The sequence below is a fragment of the Erinaceus europaeus genome, chromosome 4, assembly GCF_950295315.1.
Source record: "Erinaceus europaeus chromosome 4, mEriEur2.1, whole genome shotgun sequence".
Classification (NCBI taxonomy): Eukaryota; Metazoa; Chordata; class Mammalia; order Eulipotyphla; family Erinaceidae; genus Erinaceus; species Erinaceus europaeus.
The window spans coordinates 11,980,896-12,001,620 of NC_080165.1; the positions used below are offsets into that span (position 1 = coordinate 11,980,896).

The window sequence follows — 20,725 nt, forward strand, 5'->3', positions numbered from 1 at the left end:
TTATACAAAAAAATTCAAAGATATACTAATTTGGTTTCAATTAGCTTCTTTTCCTGACCCCCTTAGTGCATGGTAAGTTCTCTGACCTTAGGTAACAGAGAGCAGTAAAGATGGAAAGCATTGCTGGGGGTATGGATTAACCTGCCAGCTCCCATGTCCAGAGAAGAAGCAATTACAGAAGCCAGAAGTCCTGCCTTTTCACACCCCCAAAACTATTTTGATTCATATTCCCAGTGGGGGAGAAGGGATAGGAGGAAGAGGATAATTGGGCTGTGAACTCCAGCTCCAGGACCAGGAGAAAGAAGAGGAGAAAAGAACATTTGGATGTAGTAATAGGGTCATGAGTGGCTTGCAGGAGAAGAGAGGACATGATGTGGAAGAAAAAGGGGGCAATATGTACAAATGAAGACAGATAGCTGTAGAGATGGTGGTTTTTTTAAAATAAGTTTTATTTATAAAAAGGAAACACTGGGAGTCGGGTGGTAGTGGAGCGGGTTAAGCGCAGGTGGTGCAAAGTGCAAGGACCGGCATAATATCCCGGTTCGAGTCCCTGGCTCCCCACCTGCAGGGGAGTCACTTCACAGGCGGTGAAGCAGGTCTGCAGGTGTCTATCATTCTTTCCCCCTCTCTGTCTTCCCCTCCTCTCTCCATTTCTCTCTGTCCTACGTAACAACGACGACATCAATAAATACAACAATAAAACAAGGGCAACAAAAGGGAATAAATAAATATTTTTTTTTTAAAAAAAGGAAACACTGAAAAAAAAAAACATAGGATAAGAGGGGTACTACTCCACACAGTTCCCACCACCAGAACTCCGTATCCCATCCACCCCCCCATAGCTTTCCTACTCTTTATCCCTCTGGGAGTATGGACCCAGGGTCATTATGGGATGCAGAAGGTGGAAGGTCTGGCTTCAGTAATTGCTTCCACACTGAACATGGTCATTGGCCGGTGGATCCATATTCCCATCCTGTCTCTCTCTTTCCCTAGTGGGGTGAGGCTCTGGGGAAGCAGGGCTCCAGGACATATTGGTGGGGTCGTCTGCCCAGGGAAGTCTGGTTGGCATCATGGTAGCATCTGGAACTTGGTGGCTGAAAGAAGACTTAACGTATAAAACCAAACAAATTGTTGACAAATCATGAACCTAAAGGCTGGAATTGTGCAGATGAAGAGGGGGGGTCTCTGTTCTATAGATAGCTAGTAGGCATATTTTCGTTATATTCCATGACTATACTAGTGTTTTTTGTTTTTGTTTTTTTGAGCCTGACATCTGATATGCAGGTGCATCTAAGTTATTGTCTGGGGAGACAATAACTTAAGTTAATAACTAAGTTAATAACTTAAGTTAATAACTAAGTTATTGTCTGGGGAGACAATGTCATGGCTGGGAAAAGGGCCAGAAAGCTGGATCAGGGAAGAGAGTAGCTCCCAAATATGGGAAAGGTGTATAAATATTGTTGACTGTAAACCCCATCGATTTGATGTGATTTGGGGCCCATATTCAGCTTAGGAGCCAAGGTGACCTCTGCATCCCTGTAGATCTGAGCTCACATCCTATGGTCATGAGTAGGAACGTTTCCAGCAGCCTCTATTTCATGACCCATCTTCTTCAGGTGAAGGATAGAGTATGTTGTTCAGCCTCCCTTCAGAGGATGGAATATTCTCTACTGTGTTGATCCATGCTGAGGGCAAGGTCTTAGGGGGCCCACGGAGGGGTCTATTGTGTCGTTCCTAATAGAGATGACCATTAACAATGGAGAAAGGGATTTATTCAAGGTCTAGGCCCATCTTGTCTGTTTGGGAATCTCAGGACTCCCCAACTAGGGCCACAGCTAATGGGGAGTGATTAAAGAGTCATCATTAAAGCATGCCAGTCTCTTGTCCTTAATCAACTTTTGCAGTCCTTACTTTGTTAAGGTTAGCTTTGGAGTGAGTGAGGGAAGTGTAATAGGAAGTAGATGAGGAGGGTATCTAAGTCTCACTAGACACTATTTCATTAGGAACTTTATGGGGTCTTTTTAGGGCTTTCTGCTTGCTTGCTGCATATACTGACTCACTGCAGACTATTGTGCATATTTGCTTTCAGGTATGTATTTTACCCTAAATTATAGATACATGTGAACATGTACCCTATCTCATGGGCCCTGGTCTATATTTTGACTTTGGGACATTGTTAGGAAGTGAACCACCTGAAATGGAATAAGAGAACGCTATGAAAGGAAAAGTCTCACCCGAGTAATGAAGCTGAACTGTTGACATTCCACACCTGACATCTCTGGACACAGTCTGAAGTGAAGCATGCTGAAGTGGTACTTGTTGCATTGATTAGGTTGGGATCAGCACATGCAATATCATCTGTTATGAATTGAGAGTAGCATGCAGGAACGTGAACCCCACCCTAGAGGTTCCAGGACTGGGGGGAAATATAGGCTCTATAGAGGAAGTGGGAGGCTCCTGCTATCTTAGGGTTAAGAAGACAATAGGTAGTTACTGCTATAATCAAATTATTTGGCAATTGGGTTAACTTTGAAAATCCCTTTGTGAGGATTTGCTATCTATCATACATAATCACCATAATTTAAGTCCTTTGACATTATTTGTATATATCTTTGTCTTACAGAGTAATGCCACTGGTTGTTTCTGTTCTCCCTGGTCTAAACTTTTCAGAGCATCAACATTTAAAAGACTGAGACTATGGTCTATTCATTAAAAAGTTTGAGACATTCAATCTATTTTTCCCTCTCATCAATTAAATAGTTATTTATATGACTACAAGTTAATAGAAATGTACATAAACACCATTCCCATCACCAAAAGACTGTGTCCCATCCCATGCACCCCCCTCCCCAGTGAAGCCAATAATACACCCTCACCCTCAACCCAGAGATTTTTACTTTGGTGTCCTACTCTACACTCACTTAAATCCTGCTTTGAGTTTCCCTTTCTGTTCTTCTTTCTCAACTTCTTTTTATGTGTGGGATCATCCCGTACTCATTTTTGTCTTTCTGACTTAGCTCACTTAACAAAATTTCATCTGGCCCCATCCAAGATGGGTCAGAGAAGGTGGGTTTATTGTTCTTAATAGCTGCATAGTATTCCATTGTGTATATATGCCACAGCTTGCTCAGCCACTCATCTGTTGTTGGGCACCTGGGTTGATTGCCGGTTTCAACTATTACAAATTGTGCTGCTATGAACATAAGTGTACAAATATTTTTTGGTTGGGTGTTATGGAGTCCTTGGGGTATATCACTAGGAGAGGAATTACTAGGTCATATGGAAGGTTGTCTAGCCTTGTGAGAGTTCTCCAGACTGCTCTCCACAGAGGCTGGACCAATTTACATCCCCACTAGCAGCGCAGAAGGGTTCCTTTTTTCCCACAGCCTCTCCAGCATTTGTTGCTGCTGTCCTTTTTAATGTATGCCATTCTCACAGGGGTGAGGTTACATCTCAATGTTGTCTTTATTTGCATTTCTCTGACAATCAGTTACCTGGAGCAATTTTTCATGTGTTTGTTAGCCTTTTGGATCTCCTCTGTAGTGAATGTTCTGTTCATTTTTGGATCGGTTCATTTGCTTTTTTGTTGTTGCTAAGTTTGCTGAGCTCTTTGTATATTTTAATTAGTCTCCTGTTTGATGTATGGCACGTGAAGATTTTCTCCCATTCTGTGTGGGGTTTCTTTATTTGTGTGATGGTTTCTTTGGCTGTGCAGAAACTTTTCAGTTTGATGTAGTCCCATTGGTTTGTTTCTGCTTTAGTCTTCCTTGCAATTGGGTTTGTATCATCAAAGATGTCCTTGAGGTTTAGGTGGGAAAGTGTTCCACTAATATTTTCCTCTAAGTATTTGATAGTTTCTGGTCTAACATCCAGTTCCTTGATCCATTTGGAGTTTATTTTTGTTTCTGGTGAGAAAAGGTGGTTCAGTTTCACTCTTCTGCGTGTTTCAACCCAGTTTTCCCAGCACCATTTATTGAAGAGAGCATCCGTCACCCATTTAATACTGTGGGTCCCCTTATCAAAGATTAGATTCCATAGGTGTGGGGGTATAGTCCTGGCCTTTCAATTCTGTCCCACTGGTCTGTGTGCCTATATTTGTTCCAGTACCAGGCTGTTTTGATCATGATGGCCTTATAATATAGTTTGAGGTCTGGGAGTGTGATGCCTCCACTTCTGTTTCTTTTCCTCAAGATAGTTTTGGTGATTCTAGGTGTTTTCTGGTTCCCGATAAATTATTGTAAATTTTGTTCTATTCTCTTAAAGAAGCTTTGTAGAACTTTGATAGGTATCACATTAAATTTGTGTATGGCTTTGGGGAGAATTCATTTTGATGATATTAATTCTTGCAATGCATAAGCATGGGATGTCTTTCCATTTATTAGTATCATTTTCTATTTCCTTGAATAGTAACTCATAGTTTTCAGTATACAAGTCTTTCACTTCTTTGGTCAGGTTTATTCCTACATATTTTATTGATTTTGCTGTAGCAATGAATAGGAGTAATTTCTGGATATCCTCTTCTTCAGATTTAGTGTTTGCATAAAGAAATGTCACTGATTTTTGTACATTGATTTTGTAACCTGACACCTTGCTATATTGCCTAATAAATTGCATTAGCTTTCTGTTGGATTCTCTAGGTTTTTCTCTGTATACTAGTATATCATCTGCAAATAGTGAGAGCTTAACTTCTTCCTTTCCGATCTCTACTCCTTTGATTTCTTTCTCTTGCCTGATTGCTATGGCAAGAACTTCCAATACTGTGTTGAAGAGTAATGGTGATAATGGCAGCCCTGTCCAGACCCCATTCTGAGGGGGAATGCTTTCAGCTTCTGCCCATTGAGTATGATATTGGCTGTAGGTTTGCTATATATGAACTCCACTATCTTGAGGGATTTCCCATCTATTTCCGTTTTTTGTAGTGTTTTGAGCATGAATGGGTGTTGGGTTTTGTCAAGGGCTTTCTCTGCATCTACTGATATAATCATGTGGTTTTTGGGGTCTTCTAGGTATATCAACATATCATCTGCAAATAATGAGAGTTTAACTTCATCCTTTCCAATTTGTATTCTTTTGATATCTCTTTCTTGTCTGATTGCTATAACAAGGATTTCTAGGACTATGTTGAATAAAAATTGTGAGAGTGGGCACACTTGTCCGGTTCCTGATTTTAGGGGAAAACCTTTCAATTTTTCCCCATTGACTATGATGTTAGCCATGGATTTATCATATATAGCCTTTATTATGTTAAGGAATTTTCCTTCCACTCCCAGTTTCTTAAAGACCTTTATCATAAATGGGTGCTTTACCTTGTTGAATGCTTTTCTGCATTGATTGATAGAATCATGTGATTTCTATCTTTCCTTTTGTGGATGTAGTGGGTTACGTTTATTGACTTACGAATATTAAAAAAAACATCTGTTTTCCAGGAATGAATCCCACTTGATCTTGGTGGGTTGCTCTCTTAATATATTCTTGTATTCGATTAGCCAAGATTTTGTTGAGGATCTTTGCATTGATATTCGTCAGGGATATAGGTCTATAGTTTTCTTTTTTGGTGGGGTCCTTCCCTGCTTTGGGGATCAGCATGATGTTAGCCTCATAGAATGTTTCATGTATATGCTTTATTCTTTCTATACCTTTCCTCTCCCTCATCTTTGAATTGAAAGAGTGGGCTAATTGTGTCTTCTACATTGGAAATTCTTCCTTTTGCATGTGTGAGTCTATTACCTAAGCTTCCTACCTGAGATTGAACTGAACTAAAGGTGTCTTTCAGTCCTTGCAGTGCTGTTTGAAATTTTTCCTCCAAGCTGTTTCACTGCTTAGTGAACTTGGCTTTGACTTCTTCTTTCACACTTTGTAGCTTCTTATCAAATTACAAAGAAAAATGCTCTTTCAACCCTTGCTTATATTATTTTAAAGTTCTCATAAGATTTCAATAGTATGTCTCTGATAGACTCTCTTTAACTGTAATTTCTTGGATTTTTGTCTGATTTACTTTTCTCTGTTTGATGTGACATAGTATTTAACTTTCTGCCTCTTTGTTTTCGCATATATGGTGTTAGTTATGTTGGCCATTAGGTGGTGCTGTTGTGGTCTTTACTTTCCATGTATTTGAATCTGTGGCAATGGGTGGGGTGGAGGGGTGTTTTGAGCTACCTTATGAGCTGAGTTTTGTCTTTGTCTTAAACTCAGACTGAGAAAAAAGTGAACAGAACCCCGAATCAAAATTTGAGAGTTTTTAAGCTCCAATTTCTTTTCTTCAGGGGAGTCTGCTTACTGTGTTACTATCCAAGATGGCACAGGTCCGTGCTAAGCGACATCAGCCCAGAGCTCTCGTTTTGACTGACTGTGTCTTTCAAGCCACTCGCATTTCCCCAACTAAAGGCTGGCAACCACTTGAAGTTTTGGATATTTTTTCAGCTGTGGATTATGTGTCCAATTTGGTCTCTTGTTGTGTTTAATAGTTGTATGGGGGAGAGCGAAGGTCTGATTGCAGCTACTCCATAAACCACTATCCTTGCTTCTTTCCATAGTAACTATGATGTGTCTTGGTGTCTTCAGGTCTGGGTTGACTCTGTTTGGGACACTCTGGGCCTCTTGAATCATAATGTTCTCTCTGTTGTTTAGGTCTGGGAAGTTTTCTTTATTATTTCCTCTAAGATGTTTACTTCCCCTTCCTCTCTTCCTCTGGTAGGCCAATTATATGAATGGTATTTCTTTTGAGATCATCCTATATGTCTCTGTTGTTGTTTTCAGTGTCTTTCAATCTTTTTTTGAGCTCTTCCACCTCTTTCTTAGTTTTCTCTAGCTCATCCTCTGCCTGGCTGATTCTTTTTTCTGTTTCTGTTAATCTGCTTTGCCTTCCTTCAGCCTCTTTCTTCAGTTCACTTTTAGTATTATCTTGTTCAGCTAATTGGCCTTTTAACTAAGCTATTTCAGCTTTCAGTTCTCTGATTACCTTGAGGTATCTTGTATTTTCTCATCTATTGTTTCCCTAATTCTGATAGCCCTTTTCTCTGTAGGGAAATTGTGAGGATGTGGTTGAGCCTGGAAGGGCTTGACCTGAGGGACGCACTTATCCTGTCAGTCTCTCTCTCTACGGAGAGGTTGAGCGAGGAGGGACACAAGACCTCCCAAGGTTTGCCTCCTCTTACCATACTCCTTGCCTCACAAAGCACCCTGCATTTTTCTGCCTCCAGGAGCCCAGCAGTCCTTAAAACATTAAGCCAGCTCCCCTTGCTCCACCCTTCATTCCTTAATACAATGGTCTGCCCTTTTATTATCTACATATCAATCTTCTGCTTTGTCTTACAAATGACTAAAGGTTTCCTCCCTAATTCCCCACAGGGTATTATTAATCCTATCAGTTAAACCCCTGGCAGCAGTTCCTAAGGATGTCCCTACCTTTCCCAGCTCCCTTTTACCTTTCTCTGCCCCTTTCCTAACCATGTATGGTATTGTCAAGCCACTTCCATTTCCGACTTGCCTCTTCTGTTTTCTGGCCTGGAGAAGCATGCAGGCAGACCGGGAGGCAGACTCCAGCCATTGCAGTTTGTGCCACATGGCTTAACCAGGTGTGCCACCGCCCGACTCTGGGGTATTCAGATGAATAAAGATTTGAATTGCCTCATGGCCAAGAGCTTGGTTCTGGGGTCATCTCTCTCTCGTTGCTAACCTGACATGATAGCCCTTTTCTCCATAGTTGTCTTCATTTCTGTGATTATTAGGTTAATATTGCTTGCATACTTTTCTTATCTATGGTTACTTCTGACTGATTTGAAGTTTCTTCTGGGCTCTTGTCCTGACTCATTGTGGTAGCAGTTTAATTTACTCTTGATTTACCCATATTTTTAACTGACGTGGTTTGTATTCTTCTGTCATTCTTTCGTTGTTGTGTTTTGAATACAAGCCATGCTAACTAAAGTTTTTCACAAATGCAGCCACAAACCTCAGAAAGTACAACAATAGCAACTGAAGCAAAGATTGCTGCAGTTCAGCCAATACCAGTTAGCCAAACAACACCTCCAGTCCAACAAAATAAGAAAGAAAGAAAAGGAAAAGGAAGAGAAGGGAAGAAAGATAAAGCAATAATAGACAATTATGCAAATCTACTGTCCACTATAAATTCCAGAGATAGCAAGAGTAGAAAGGAGAGGAGAAAAGAGTGATAGAGAGAGAGTCCACTATAAGTCAGATGTCTTCCACAAAATAACTCACAAATGAGTGTCAGTGAATTCACAAAGCAAAAGAAAGAAGAGGGGGGGAGAGCAGTGAAAAGACAGAGTTTGCTGTTTGTTTGTTTGTTTGTTTGTTTGTTTTAATTAGCTAGGAGGAGAGAATCATGAAGGTGGAGGGAAGAAAGGGAGAGAAACAAATTCCTCCCACAATGGGTAGCACCCCCAGTCACCTATCAATGGAATAAGCAACAACAGTTCATTTTGTTCAACCTGAGGAGGAGGGAAAAGTGACACGCGCATATAATAAAAATAATAATAAAATCAAATAGAGAAAAAAATCCTAAAAGTCAGTCTGCAACTTGGACGACTCCAAATTGTCTGCACACAGCCTAGTCCCCTTACTAAACAAAACAAAGCAAAGACAACCAATAAGAAGTATAAAAGAAAGAAAGAAAGAGAGAGAGAAAGAAAGAAAGAAAGACTCCAGCTAGTCTTTCCCAGGAAGGGCTGAGGCCCTGATTGGTCAGGTATTCTATCACTCAAATAGAGCTCCAGCCCCCTTCATAATGAAAAAGAAGAAGAAAAAAGAAAAAGAAAGAGAAAGAGAAAGGGAAAGGGAAAGGGAAAGGGAAAGGGAAAGGGAAAGGGAAAGGGAAAGAGAAAGAGAAAGAGAAAGAGAAAGAGAAAGAGAAAGAGAAAGAGAAAGAGAAAGAGAAAGAGAAAGAGAAAGAGAAAGAGAAAGAGAAAAGCTTGGAATGACACCCCTGGGCTAGAAATCTTGGTAAAGAAAGTATCTCTACAGGAAGCCTGCTAGGAGCAGCTGGCCAGCTTGTGGGGGCTGGTTTTGGGTTAAGGGGGCAGGGTGAATTCAGAAATAACCAAGCTAAAGCTCCTCCTTTCAACTTTGTCCTTTTGGCCTCTGTTTGCCAGCCCAAGAGTGGGTTATAGCACTCTTTTTTGGTGTCATCCTGACCATCCCTTGCTCTCTCTTACCACCAATGGTCTGAAATCCTTCTCTCTCCTGAGAGTCCCAGGTTGAAAACTGGTTCTTTTTCTGGAGCTCACACAGGCTGTTGTCTTCAAGTTACCATCTTGGTTGCGCTCCCTAGAGATGATAGTTAACTCGTGTCTGCAATCTTGGGAGAACTATGGTGGCTTGCAATGGAGGGACTGGGGATCAGAACTCTGGTGGTGAGAATGGTGTGGGATTACACCCCTGTTGACATGTAATTTTGTAAATCAATATTAAATCACTAATAATATTTTTTAAAAGAACGATAGAAGCTGTTTCATGCATTGACTAGAATTTCTTGGGTGTTCTGGAGAGCAATGTCCAGTCACATGAATGTCCAGGGTACAAAGGAAATCAGCTGGACAGCAAACTTGAGTTAAGGGCCCTGGTGTAACCCTAGTCATTGACAGATAACAGAGTTACAGGGATAGGATCTCTTTGATTTCTTGGAGCACTGAGTGCATGGAAAGATGAGTCTGACAGGGTGGTGTTTTGTAGGAACTATCACTGCTGGAATGAGGCCTGGATGACAAGACCAGATCTCCCTGTTGGATTTGGAGGCTGGCAGGCTGTGGACAGCACCCCACAGGAAAACAGTGACGGTAAGTCTCCCTCCAAGGAGCTGTGTCACTGCCCATCTTTTCTTTGCCTTTCTGATGACATCCAATGTGCACATAAGTCTCTCATTGAGAATTCACATCAGAAGTGTGCTATCAGGGCTGGGGAGCAGCTCCGCCTTCATGCAGGATACTGGGTTTGTCCAGTCACACATGGGAACACCACGGGCAGCACCAAGGAAAGTCCGTGGAGCGGTGCTTTGCTATCTCTCCCTCTCTCTCTAAAAACATAGACTAGAAGATGTTGGCTGGGAAGATAACTGACTCAGAGGTATTGCCTGCTCACACTACATCTTAGCTGGGTACTGTCCTTGGTTCAATATTTTTAAGGGTGCTTTCCAGACAACTGTACAGCGTTAACTACCACTAGTCGGGGTTTATGTCTTTTCAGAGGACAGCTCTGCCCCCATTCTAAAACTTTTTGAAAACGAGCACAAATTTTAGCATATATAATTCATCTATTCTTGCTTTGATAAGCAGTTATAAAGACAAGAGGAAAAAAAATTCTTGTGTAAGCATTTTCACTTTCAGGCTGTAAAATATGGTCAGCCCTCCCTGATACACTTTGGGAAGACAGAACAAAGCTAAGAAAAGACAGGGGCCAGGTGGTGGCTCACCTGGTTGAGTGCATGTTACAGCTCACAAGTACCTGGGTTCAAGCCCCCGGTCCCCACCTGGGGAAAGCTTCACAAGTGGTAAAGTAGTGTTGCAGGTGTCTCTCTGTCTCTCCCTCTCTTACCCCCCCCTTCCTTCTTGATTTCTGGCTGTATGGCTGTCAAATTAATAAATAAAGATAATTAAAAAATGTAAAAAGTGAAAAGAAAGAAATGACTGTAAATCACAGGCCAACCTGCAAATTGTTGGCTTTCCAAGACCCAGCTTCTATTCTGTGGTGTGATTTCTTGCAAAACTTGGGTATATGGGGGTTTTCCTTTTATCTTGCAAAGTTACTAGACAGTGAGTGATAGATATCACCCCTCCCCCTGTCTAGGCTTTCATGGAATCACTTCATGAACCTCCATTTCTTTTTAATATTATGATAAAAGTAGCTTCAGAGCATGATTTATATGATCAAGTGTTTACAGTAGATGCTGAGGCATGTGTACGCACATGAGCTTTTATTACATGTTTACATGGGAACTTTCTTATCATGTTGGATTTTTAAGGGAGAAAGTTAAATACTTTCTGGTGTTCTGAATTATATATCATGAGGAAACATCAGAGGTGATTAATTGCAGGTGTTCTCTAAATAGCTAGAGAAAAGTAGTTAAAATTTAAAGAATTGTGCAGAAACGAGTGTGGAAGTTGACTTACTGAGTACCAGCTGAGCATTGGGTCAATGAAAGTGTTTTTTATCCAAACTCTCCCATTAATCTGCTCATATACCACCAATGTCAAAAAGAAAATTCAACCACAACACACCCACTGAAGTGACTCAACCATTTTTTTTTTAACCAGAGCACTGTTCAGCTCTGGCTTATGGTGGTGCAGAGGATTGAACCTGGGACTTTGGAGCCTCAGGCATGAGAGTCTGTTTGCATAACCATTATGCTACCTACCCTCCGCCCAACTCAACCATTTCTAACACTCCAGATACCTTGTGAAGAGATGAATGATGTCTTGACCAGCAGCTTGGCACACTCTTGGGTCTGTCTTCATAGGTGGAACAATCAACACAGGGTTAGTGATGCTTGTAACTCTTTTCAAAGCTGTATTTGAGGAAGTATTTTCAACAAAAACTTCCTGGTGGTGCAAAATGGTCTTCTACCCTCTCTCATCATGAAGTGTACTTGGGCTCCAATAGTTTTAAAGATGGGAATGTGTTTATTCAGAGTTCCCTTCAGTGTGATGGCCTGTCTTGTATCTGCACAGACTTGATGATGACAAACTCACATCCTCCTTCCTCTGTGTGATGCAGGGATGTACCGATGTGGCCCAGCTTCTGTCCAAGCCATTAAACACGGACATGTTTGCTTCCAGTTCGATGCACCTTTTGTCTTTGCAGAGGTGAGTGGAGAGCCAGGGAAATACTCTTTCCTGCCCAACCTCTTAACATGTGAAATGAGAAAACAGTAGGTTGCTACTTTAACAGTGACCATGTTCAAGGTGTTTGCTTCCTTGGTGTTAACAAAATCAACTCGACAGCATGCCAGCCACAATGCTCTTAATTCTAAATGCAGTTCTTATTTAACATGTTTCTTTCCTTGATAATCTGAGATTTGCCCCCTCCCAAAAGCAATTTCTCCACTAACCTTAGCTTAGTTCTCTGCACATGTGAAGTAGGTATCAACTGCTCCTGAGAAATTGAATGTCTAAATGAATCACTCAGTGGCGAATTGGTGGAGACATATGAATTGAGATTTCACTGTGCAGTGCTTCACTCTGCATTTTGCCTAGTAATGCACATTCAACGAACTCCAGACCTGCCCGAGCCAAGCTCTTATACTGGGAACTGCTAGCTATGCCATGGCTTTTCAAGTCATTCTCCTTTCCTAGGAAGGAGTGTGTAGATTTATACATATATATATATCAATGGTGATAAGAACTACTTGAGAGGGCAAACTTGGTAGGTGGAGAGGTCTCTGTGGGAAAGTTCTAAATTTCTGGTAGAATTGAATTGGGGCTTGGAGCTAAAGGGGGCAGTAAATGTGGCGGGCATTCAGCAACGAAGAAGACTGGGAGGCGGTGGGGCAGATGTGGGGAGCAGAGAAATGTGTGAGGGGCTAAGAGATTAGATACAGTAACAACAGGTAGGCTCAATTACTGCCTAGCTTATCATGGGTTTATTTATTTATTTTTAATCATGACCAAGGTTTAACCACTCTGGGATGACTTTGCCAGATAGAAAGAGGGAGACAAAGACAGAGGGAGACAGGGATAGATAACACAGTACCAAAACTTCCTCCACTGGGGAGGGACTGGGCTTGAGCCTATGCCATGCACTCAACAGAGCAAATGCACTGTCCAGGAGAGCTGTCTTGCCAGCCCCTTGTCTTGAGTTTTAACTAGCTGATCACTTTCCCTATTGTTTGATGCTGTTAGCACTTTTTTTTTAATTTAAGAACCAAAACCATAGGGTAGGAGGGGTACAACTGCACACAATTCCCACCACCCAATCTCCATATCCCATCCCCTCCCCTGATAGCTCTCCCATTCTCTATCCCTCTGGGAGCATGGACCCAGGGTCATTGTGGGTTGCAGAAGGTAGAAGGTCTGGCTCTGTAATTGCTTCCCTGCTGAACATGGGCGTTGACTGGTCGGTCCATACTCCCAGTCTGCCTCTCTCTTTCCCTAGTAGGGTGTGTCACTGGGGAAGCGGAGCTCCAGGACACATTGGTGGGGTCTTCAATCCAGGGAAGCCTGGCCGGCATCCTGATGGCATCTGGAACCTGGTGACTGAAAAGAGAGTTAACATACGAAGCCAAACAAGTTGTTGAGCAATCATGGACCCAAAGCTTGGAATAGTGGAGAGGAAGTGTTAGGGAGGTACTCACTGCAAACTCTAGTGCACTTCTGCTTTCAGGTATATATTTTGCAGTAGTTTATGGATACGTGTGAACATATGCTCTCTCTCACAGAAACTGGTGTATGTCTAGGTTTTGGGACTTTGTTAGAAAGTGAACCACCTGAGAGTATACTATGAAAGGAAAGGTCTCACCCAAGTAATGAAGCTGAAGGGTTGTCATTCCACACGTGAAGTCTCTGGACACAGTCTGAAGTGAAGCATGTTGAGGTGGCAATCGTTGCATTGGTTAGGATGTGATCAGCAGATGCAATATTATTTGAATGGATTGGGAGAGGCATACAGGAAAGTGGGCCGTATCCAAGGGTTCCAGGACTGGGGGAAGTAGGGGCTCTATAGTGGAGATGTGAGGTTCCTGCTGTCTTAGGGTTCAAAAAGACAATCGATAGTTAATGTTATCATCACATTATTTGGTAATTGGGTTAACTTTGAAAAGTCCTTTTGTTAGGGTTTGCTGTACAGTACCCAGTATCTTGTATATAGCTGTGCTATTGGATGCTTCTGATCTACTTGGTCTAGGCTTTTGAGAGAGTCCACATATCAAATACACAGCCTATAGTAAAAAGATTCAGTTTGTGTTCTGAAAAACTTTGAGAAATCCAATCGATTTTCCCCCTCTCATATTAATTAACTAGTGATTTATATGTCTACATTTTGCTAGGAGTGTACATAAACACCATTCCCACCACCCAAAGTCTGTGACCCATCCCTCCTACCCACTCCCACCCCCCACTGGCCCAGGAAGCTGCATGTCTACCCCTCACCACAGGGTTTTTACTTTGGTGCCCTACTTACAATTTGGTCAGGTCCTGCTTTTAGTTTCCCTTTCAGATCTTCTTACTCAACTTCTGTTGATGAATGGGATCGTCCCATACTCATCTTTATCTTTCTGACTTAGCTCACTTAACATAATTCCTTCTAGCTCTGTCCAAGATGGGTCAGAGAAGGTGGGTTCATTGTTCTTCATAGCTGCATAGTATTCCATTGTGTATATATACCACAGCTTTCTCAGCCACTCATCTGTTGTTGGGCACCTGGGTTGCTTCCAGGTTTTAGCTATTATGAATTGTGCTGCTATGAACATAGGAGTACACACCTCTTTTTGGTTGGGTGTTATGGAGTCCTTGGGGTATAACCCCAGGAGAGGAATTACTGTATCATATGGGAGGTCCATGTCTAGCCTTCTGAGAGTTTTCCAGACTGCTCTCCACAGAGGCTGTACCAATTTCCATTCCCACCAGCAATGTAAAAGGGTTCCTCTGTCCCCACAACCTCTCCAGCATTTGTTGCTGCTGTCCTTTTTGATGTATGCCATTCTTACAGGAGTGAGGTGGTGTCTTAGTGTTGTCTTAATTTGCATTTCTCTGACAATCAGTGACCTAGAGCAGTTTTTCATATGTTTGTTAGCCTTCTGGATCTCCTCTGGAGTGAATGTTTTGTTCATATCCTCTGCCCATTTTTGGATGGGGTCATTTGCTTTTTTGGTGCTAAGTTTGCTGAGCTATTTATAAATTTTGGTGATTAATTTCTTGTCTGATGTATGGCATGTGAAGATCTTCTCCCATTCTGTGAGGGGTCTCTTTGTTTGTGTGATAGTTTCTTTGGATGTGCAGAAGCTTTTCAATTTGATGTAGTCCCATTGGTTTGTTTCTGCTTTAGTCTTCCTTGCAATTAGGTTTGATTCATCAAAGATGTCCTTGAGGTGTAGGTGGGAAAGTGTTTTACCAATGTTTTCTTCTAAGTATTTGATTGTTTCTGGTCTGACATCTAGGTCTTTGATCCATTTGGAGTTTATTTTTGTTTCTGGTGAGATAAAGTGGTTCAATTTCATTCTTCTGCATGTTACAACCCAGTTTTCCCAGCACCATTTATTGAAGAGAGCCTCCCTTTTCCATTTAATCCTTTGGGCCCCCTTACCAAAGATTAGATGTCCATAGATGTGGGGATTTATTTCTGGGCTTTCAATTCTGTTCCACTGGTCTGTGTGCCTATTTTTGTTCCAGTACCATGCTGTTTTGATGATTATGGCTTTATAATATAGTTTAAGGTCTGGGCGTATGACGCCTCCATTTCTGTTTCTTTTCCTCAAGATGGCTTTGTCAATTCTAGGTGTTTTCAGGTTTCAGATAAATGATTGTAATGTTTGTTCTATTCTCTTAAAGAAGCTTGGTGGCACTTTGATGGGTATTGCATTAAATTTGTATATGGCTCTGGGGAGAATATTCATTTTGATGATATTTATTCTTCCAATCCATGAGCATGGGATATCTTTCCATTTCTTGGTATCAGTTTCTATTTCCTTGAGTAGCAACTCATAGTTTTCAGCTTACAAGTCTTTCACTTCTTTGGTCAACTTTATTCCTAGGTATTTGATTGATTTTGCTGAAACAGTAAATGGGAGTGATTCTTGAGAATTATAATTGCTTCCCTTTTGCAGAAGCAAAAAAAAAAAATCAACTAAATGACCTTTCTACAATGATCTAACAAATAGTAGTGTTAAGCTTTGGAGTCAGTTCAACTGCTGAACTCACACTGGTTCCCATCCCACTCCACCTCTGTTCTAATGGGGACATCTGTTACTGTGTGCATTGGGACCCCTCCTGATGGGAGGTGGTTGTACCAGCACACATCTGGGTGAATGACAATAATCCAAGAGATGCCATGAAGCTCATGGCACAATGATTTATATAAGCAGTGAATTATGTGCATTTACATACAAACTTGGTTTCTGACATGTCTAGACCAGAAATGGAAGCAGGACAGCAAAGCCCAGTGTCTGGGAAGGGAGGGCAGTAAGGGAATGATGACACCAGTTACAACTCACAGGTGAGGAGCTTCAGGGTCCTGTCTGGAGGTGGGAGCAGCCTGTGAACTAATTCTGGAAGGGTGGTTAGGCATCCTTCAGGCAAGGGCAGTAAGAAATTGCAGAGAAAAGGAAGTGTTTTCAGCAGAAGGGAGAAGTTGAGAGTCAAATTGGTGAATGAGGGCATTTCAAAGCAATGTAATATGGGCATGAAGGATGTACTGAGCTGCCAGAGATGACTCCACAAAAGCCAGAGCTAGGACCTCACATGCCTGGCAGTGGGCACTTCCGGAAAGGTGGAAGAGTTTGTGGCCTGGGGATGGCACAGTAGCCAAATTACTGTACTTCAAAGCATGGGGTCCTGGGGCCAGGTGGTGACACACCTGGTTCAGTGCTCATGTTACAGTGTGCAGGGACCTGGGTTTGAGTCCCTGGTCATCACCTGTAGGGGGTAAAACTTTGCAAGTGGTGAAGCAGTGGTACAGGTGTCTCTCTATCTCTCTCCTTCTCTATCTCTGCCTTCCCTTCTCAATTCCTGACCATCACTATCCAATAAATAAATTAAAATAATGAAAAGTTTTTATTTTAAAGTTGAAAAGCATGAGGTCCTGAGATCAATCCTTGTATTGTGTGTCAGAGTAATACTCTGGTTCTCTCTCTCTCTCTCTCTTCCTCTCTCTCAATAGGTAAATAAATATTTCTTAATGTGGAGTAGTTATTTCAGAATAAGGAAGCTAGTAGAGTGTACATTTAATGGCAATGTGCTGGTGAGGCAAAGCTTGGTGTGTGTGTGGGGGGGGTGCTCTACTCAGAGAGAACAAAGATCTAAGAAAGATGCATGACAACAGGGATGCAGGCAGCAGGACGGAGCTGTTACTATTTAATAGTTGTTAATAATAATAACCATGTAAATATTGTTAATAGTTGTCACTATTCAGACAGCCAAGTCAGACATTGGTCACACATAAAAAAGCTACTATTTTTCCTACTGTGTCCAGAAGCCTTGAGAAAGTAGAAAGGCTGCATGTGGGATTCTGTCACTTCCATGTTACTTGGAGATTAGATTTACCCAAACCTCCCAGGCTGTCATGTGCTTATGAAGCTACAAGAACCTCTCCATGGGAAATTGCTCTCAATTTTTTTATTATGCTTTATTGCTGCAAAAGGAAAGAGAGAGAGAGAGAGAGAAAATACCCCTTTCAAGAGCAAAATGCCTAACAGCTGTGAAGGCAAATGCTTTCTGCTGTTATTAAATATAGATTATGGGGTTACAGGTGTCACCAGCATTTGCAGATTACAATTATGTCTCTCTGAGTTGCTGCAGATCTGGTTGGCAGGGCATACGAAGTGTTGCTTGGGCACAGGCTGAACTCCAGGGCTGAGTCATTCATAAGGCATGTTCGAGCGGCTGAAAGCAGAGGAGGAGGAATCTTTTCTCAGGGGCTTTGAATGTGCACCCCATGGCAGGAAGGATTGTATTTAAGTTTGATGAGTGTCTACAGGACTCGGGTGTTGGGAGGCACCCTCTTCCGGTCCCATCTCAGTGCTGCTAGGCATCTCTCTCTACCTCTGACACATCAATGGGAGTTTGCCCTTTTTTTGCCTCTTGGCAAACAAACTTCCTTCATTCCTTACTCATAGATGTGCTGCACCAAGCACTGTCTTCACTGGCTTTATTGTGTTCCTCGAGTCCTGGCCACTGCTAGTGAAAACTGAACCCAAAATAAAAGAGACTGAATGAGAGGGCAAGTATAGCATGGGGGGAACATGGACATAGGTGCTGTGGCTTTGGATAAGTTACTGATATTTATTTATTTATTTGCCTTTAGGGCTATCGCTAGGGCTCAGTGCCTGTACTACAAATCCACCACTCCTGGTGTCTACTTTTTCTCTTTTTTTTTTCCTTTTTTTTTTTTTTTTTCTATTTTATTCAATAGGACAGAGAGAAATGAAGAGAGAAGAGGGAGAAAGATAGTTACCTGAAGACCTACTTCACCACTTGTGAAGCAAGCCCCCTACGGGTGGGGAGCCAGGGGCAACAACCCTGGTCCTCGCACTTCATACTGTGAGAGCTCAGCCAAATGAACTGCCGCCCAGCACCCTGTTACTGAAGATCTCAGCGCCTGAGCTCAATGACAGCTCCCTCACATTGTAGGTAGACAGATCAGTACCACTTGAAAAATCCTAGTTTCTTTTGAATGGAAAGGAATCTATGAGAATATCTAGCCCCGTGCCTCCATTAGGAGGACCTGTGATCGCATAGAACCCAAACATGCAACACGAAATCTAATGCAGTTTTCAGTCTCGCCTGCCTTGTTGGTCAGTCACAGGCCCTTTCTGTGCATCCTGTGCCAGGGCTCAGTGTCCTATGGTCTCAGAAAAAAAGAAAATGAGGGTGGAAGAATCAGGCAGGGGAGCCTCTCTGCCCATGTCTACTTGTGCCTTGATATGGAAAACACACGTTGCCCCTAGCTGTCACTAAGGATAGAAACTTGTTTTCAGGACCAAGGACAGATATTGCTTCTTCTGTTCTCAGCTATGTGGTAGGTTGTGCTTCTCTTAAGAAAGGAAGGAGGGAGGGGATGTCTGAGTAGTCCAGGAGATTTCTGGTGTCACCACCTTCCATCACCTTATGATTGTAGTCTGTGGGACTTGGCTGTGCTACCCAGCTGATTATTGCCTGTGTCTCATCCCCACCAGTACTGCCAGCACTCTGCGATGCCATCTGGCCTCTCTGAGATAGTCTTCCTAGCAGTCTCTAGGCACCCAGCTCATTTGCTCGCCAACCTGGTGTATCTGTTCATTCACTTACTAAGTATTTGTAGAAGGCTATGTTTCACCTTTGCTTACTGCTTAGCAGTGAGAACTCAGTGGATCCTACCTTCATGGAGCTTATGTTTTAGAATGGAGAGAGGGAGAGAGAGAGAGAGAGAGAGAGAGAGAGAGAGAGATCAAAATGGGAGCAGATCTGGGGGGAGCAACAGAGGAGGTAGAAGTATTTCAGGTGGGGTGGTTGCAGACCACTTTGAGGATGTGGCATTAGCAGAGCCCTGGATGCAGTGAGGGAACAGAACATAGCATTCAGAATGGGGTCAGGGCATTAAAGAGAGCCCATCGCAGAAGAGACCCCCCACACACACACACACACAAACACACACGTGACTTATTATTTGGGAACTTCCATGAGAATAAGAAAGCCTTCTGGTTGGAGGGAAATGAGCAAGGAATTTTGGTGAAAGGGAAGCCAGGAGCCAGATCATATGGAATCTTGCAATAATTTATGCAAGTTTATTTTGAAGATGATAGGAATTCACTAGAAGATAGTAGCAGAGGGCTGGGGATACAGCAAGGAAAAGACTTTCCTACCTGAGGAGCTGGCCCACACTGCACTGAAAGAATCTTTGGTGCTATATAATCCCTAGCACCACCATAAACTATAGTTGAGCAGTGCTCTGACCCCTATCATCTGTCTGTCTGTCTATCATCATTCACCACCTATCTATCTTGCTCTCTATATCTTTCTCTCGTTAAAATAAAATAAAGTATTTTTAGAAGATGAGAGCAGGGAAGAAGCATATTTTATTTGCATTTTAATTGACAATTGTTTTAATATTCTATTTTATTAGTGATGTAATACTGATTTACAAAATTACAAGACAACAAGAATATAATTCCACACCATTCCCTATCACCAGAGCTCTGTATCCCCATTTTCTCCATTGGAAGCTACAGTAGTTCTTCCAAGGTTGTAGATAGGGGTTATCTGTTATTTAACTGTATGTCAGTGTGTGTGTGTCCTTTTTTTCAATGATCCCATCTTCTTTTTATTTCTAAGTCACACCTACACATATTGCTACTTCTGAATGTCCTTCCTTTTTAACTCTTCTCTCTCCAGGTCCTGATGAAGTTAGAATTCAGAGTCCTCTGATTATCTTCCCCCTGTCATTTTTCCACCTCTGGGAGTATGAACCAAAGTTCCTTATAGGGTACAGAAGGCAGAAGTCTGGCTTCGGTAATTGCATCTCTGCTGGACATGGATGTTGGCAGATCAATACACACCCCCAGCCTCTTTCTATCTTTCCCTAGTGGGGCAGGGCTCTGGAGAGGTGGGGTTTTAGGAAACATTGGTGAGGTCATCTGCCCAGGGAAGTCAGGTTGGCATCATGGTGCCAACTTGGTGGCTGAAAGGTGGTAAGATAGAAAGCAAGGCAAAATATTTAATACACATAAACTGGAAAGTAGCAATAGAGAAGATGAGAATAGGGATATTACAGTAGAAAGAAGTGAGGAAATCTATTTTAGGCATTTTCCTAGGGGGGCATAACTTTAGTAGTTTTTGCTTGAGTTTGATAGTAAACATGCAGGTAAACAAAGATATCTGAGCAGATAGTGTCAGAGTTGAGAAAAGGGCTAGGAAGTTGAATTAGGGCAGAGAGTAACTTCAGCCCTCATCCACTTCCTAGCTATGCATGCTCCCAGGGAGACAAGAATTTAACCACTTTCATATTTAGCCTGTCTCCTTGAAGGCCAGGAGCTGTTTGTAACCGTTGTTATTAAGAGAAGCTTTTATCATCATTTTTGCTATAATTTACA

General features: G+C 42.1%; 1 protein-coding gene across 1 annotated transcript in view; it reads left to right on the forward strand.

Moving 5' to 3' along the window:
- The window catches only part of F13A1 (coagulation factor XIII A chain), a 204,771-nt gene that overhangs the window by 135,976 nt on the left and 48,070 nt on the right, over positions 1-20,725 (forward strand). The window contains exons 9-10 of the mRNA XM_007523293.3: positions 9,688-9,791; positions 11,725-11,813. Of these exons, the coding sequence (XP_007523355.1) occupies positions 9,688-9,791; positions 11,725-11,813 (193 nt within the window). The remainder of the gene's footprint in view (positions 1-9,687; positions 9,792-11,724; positions 11,814-20,725) is intronic.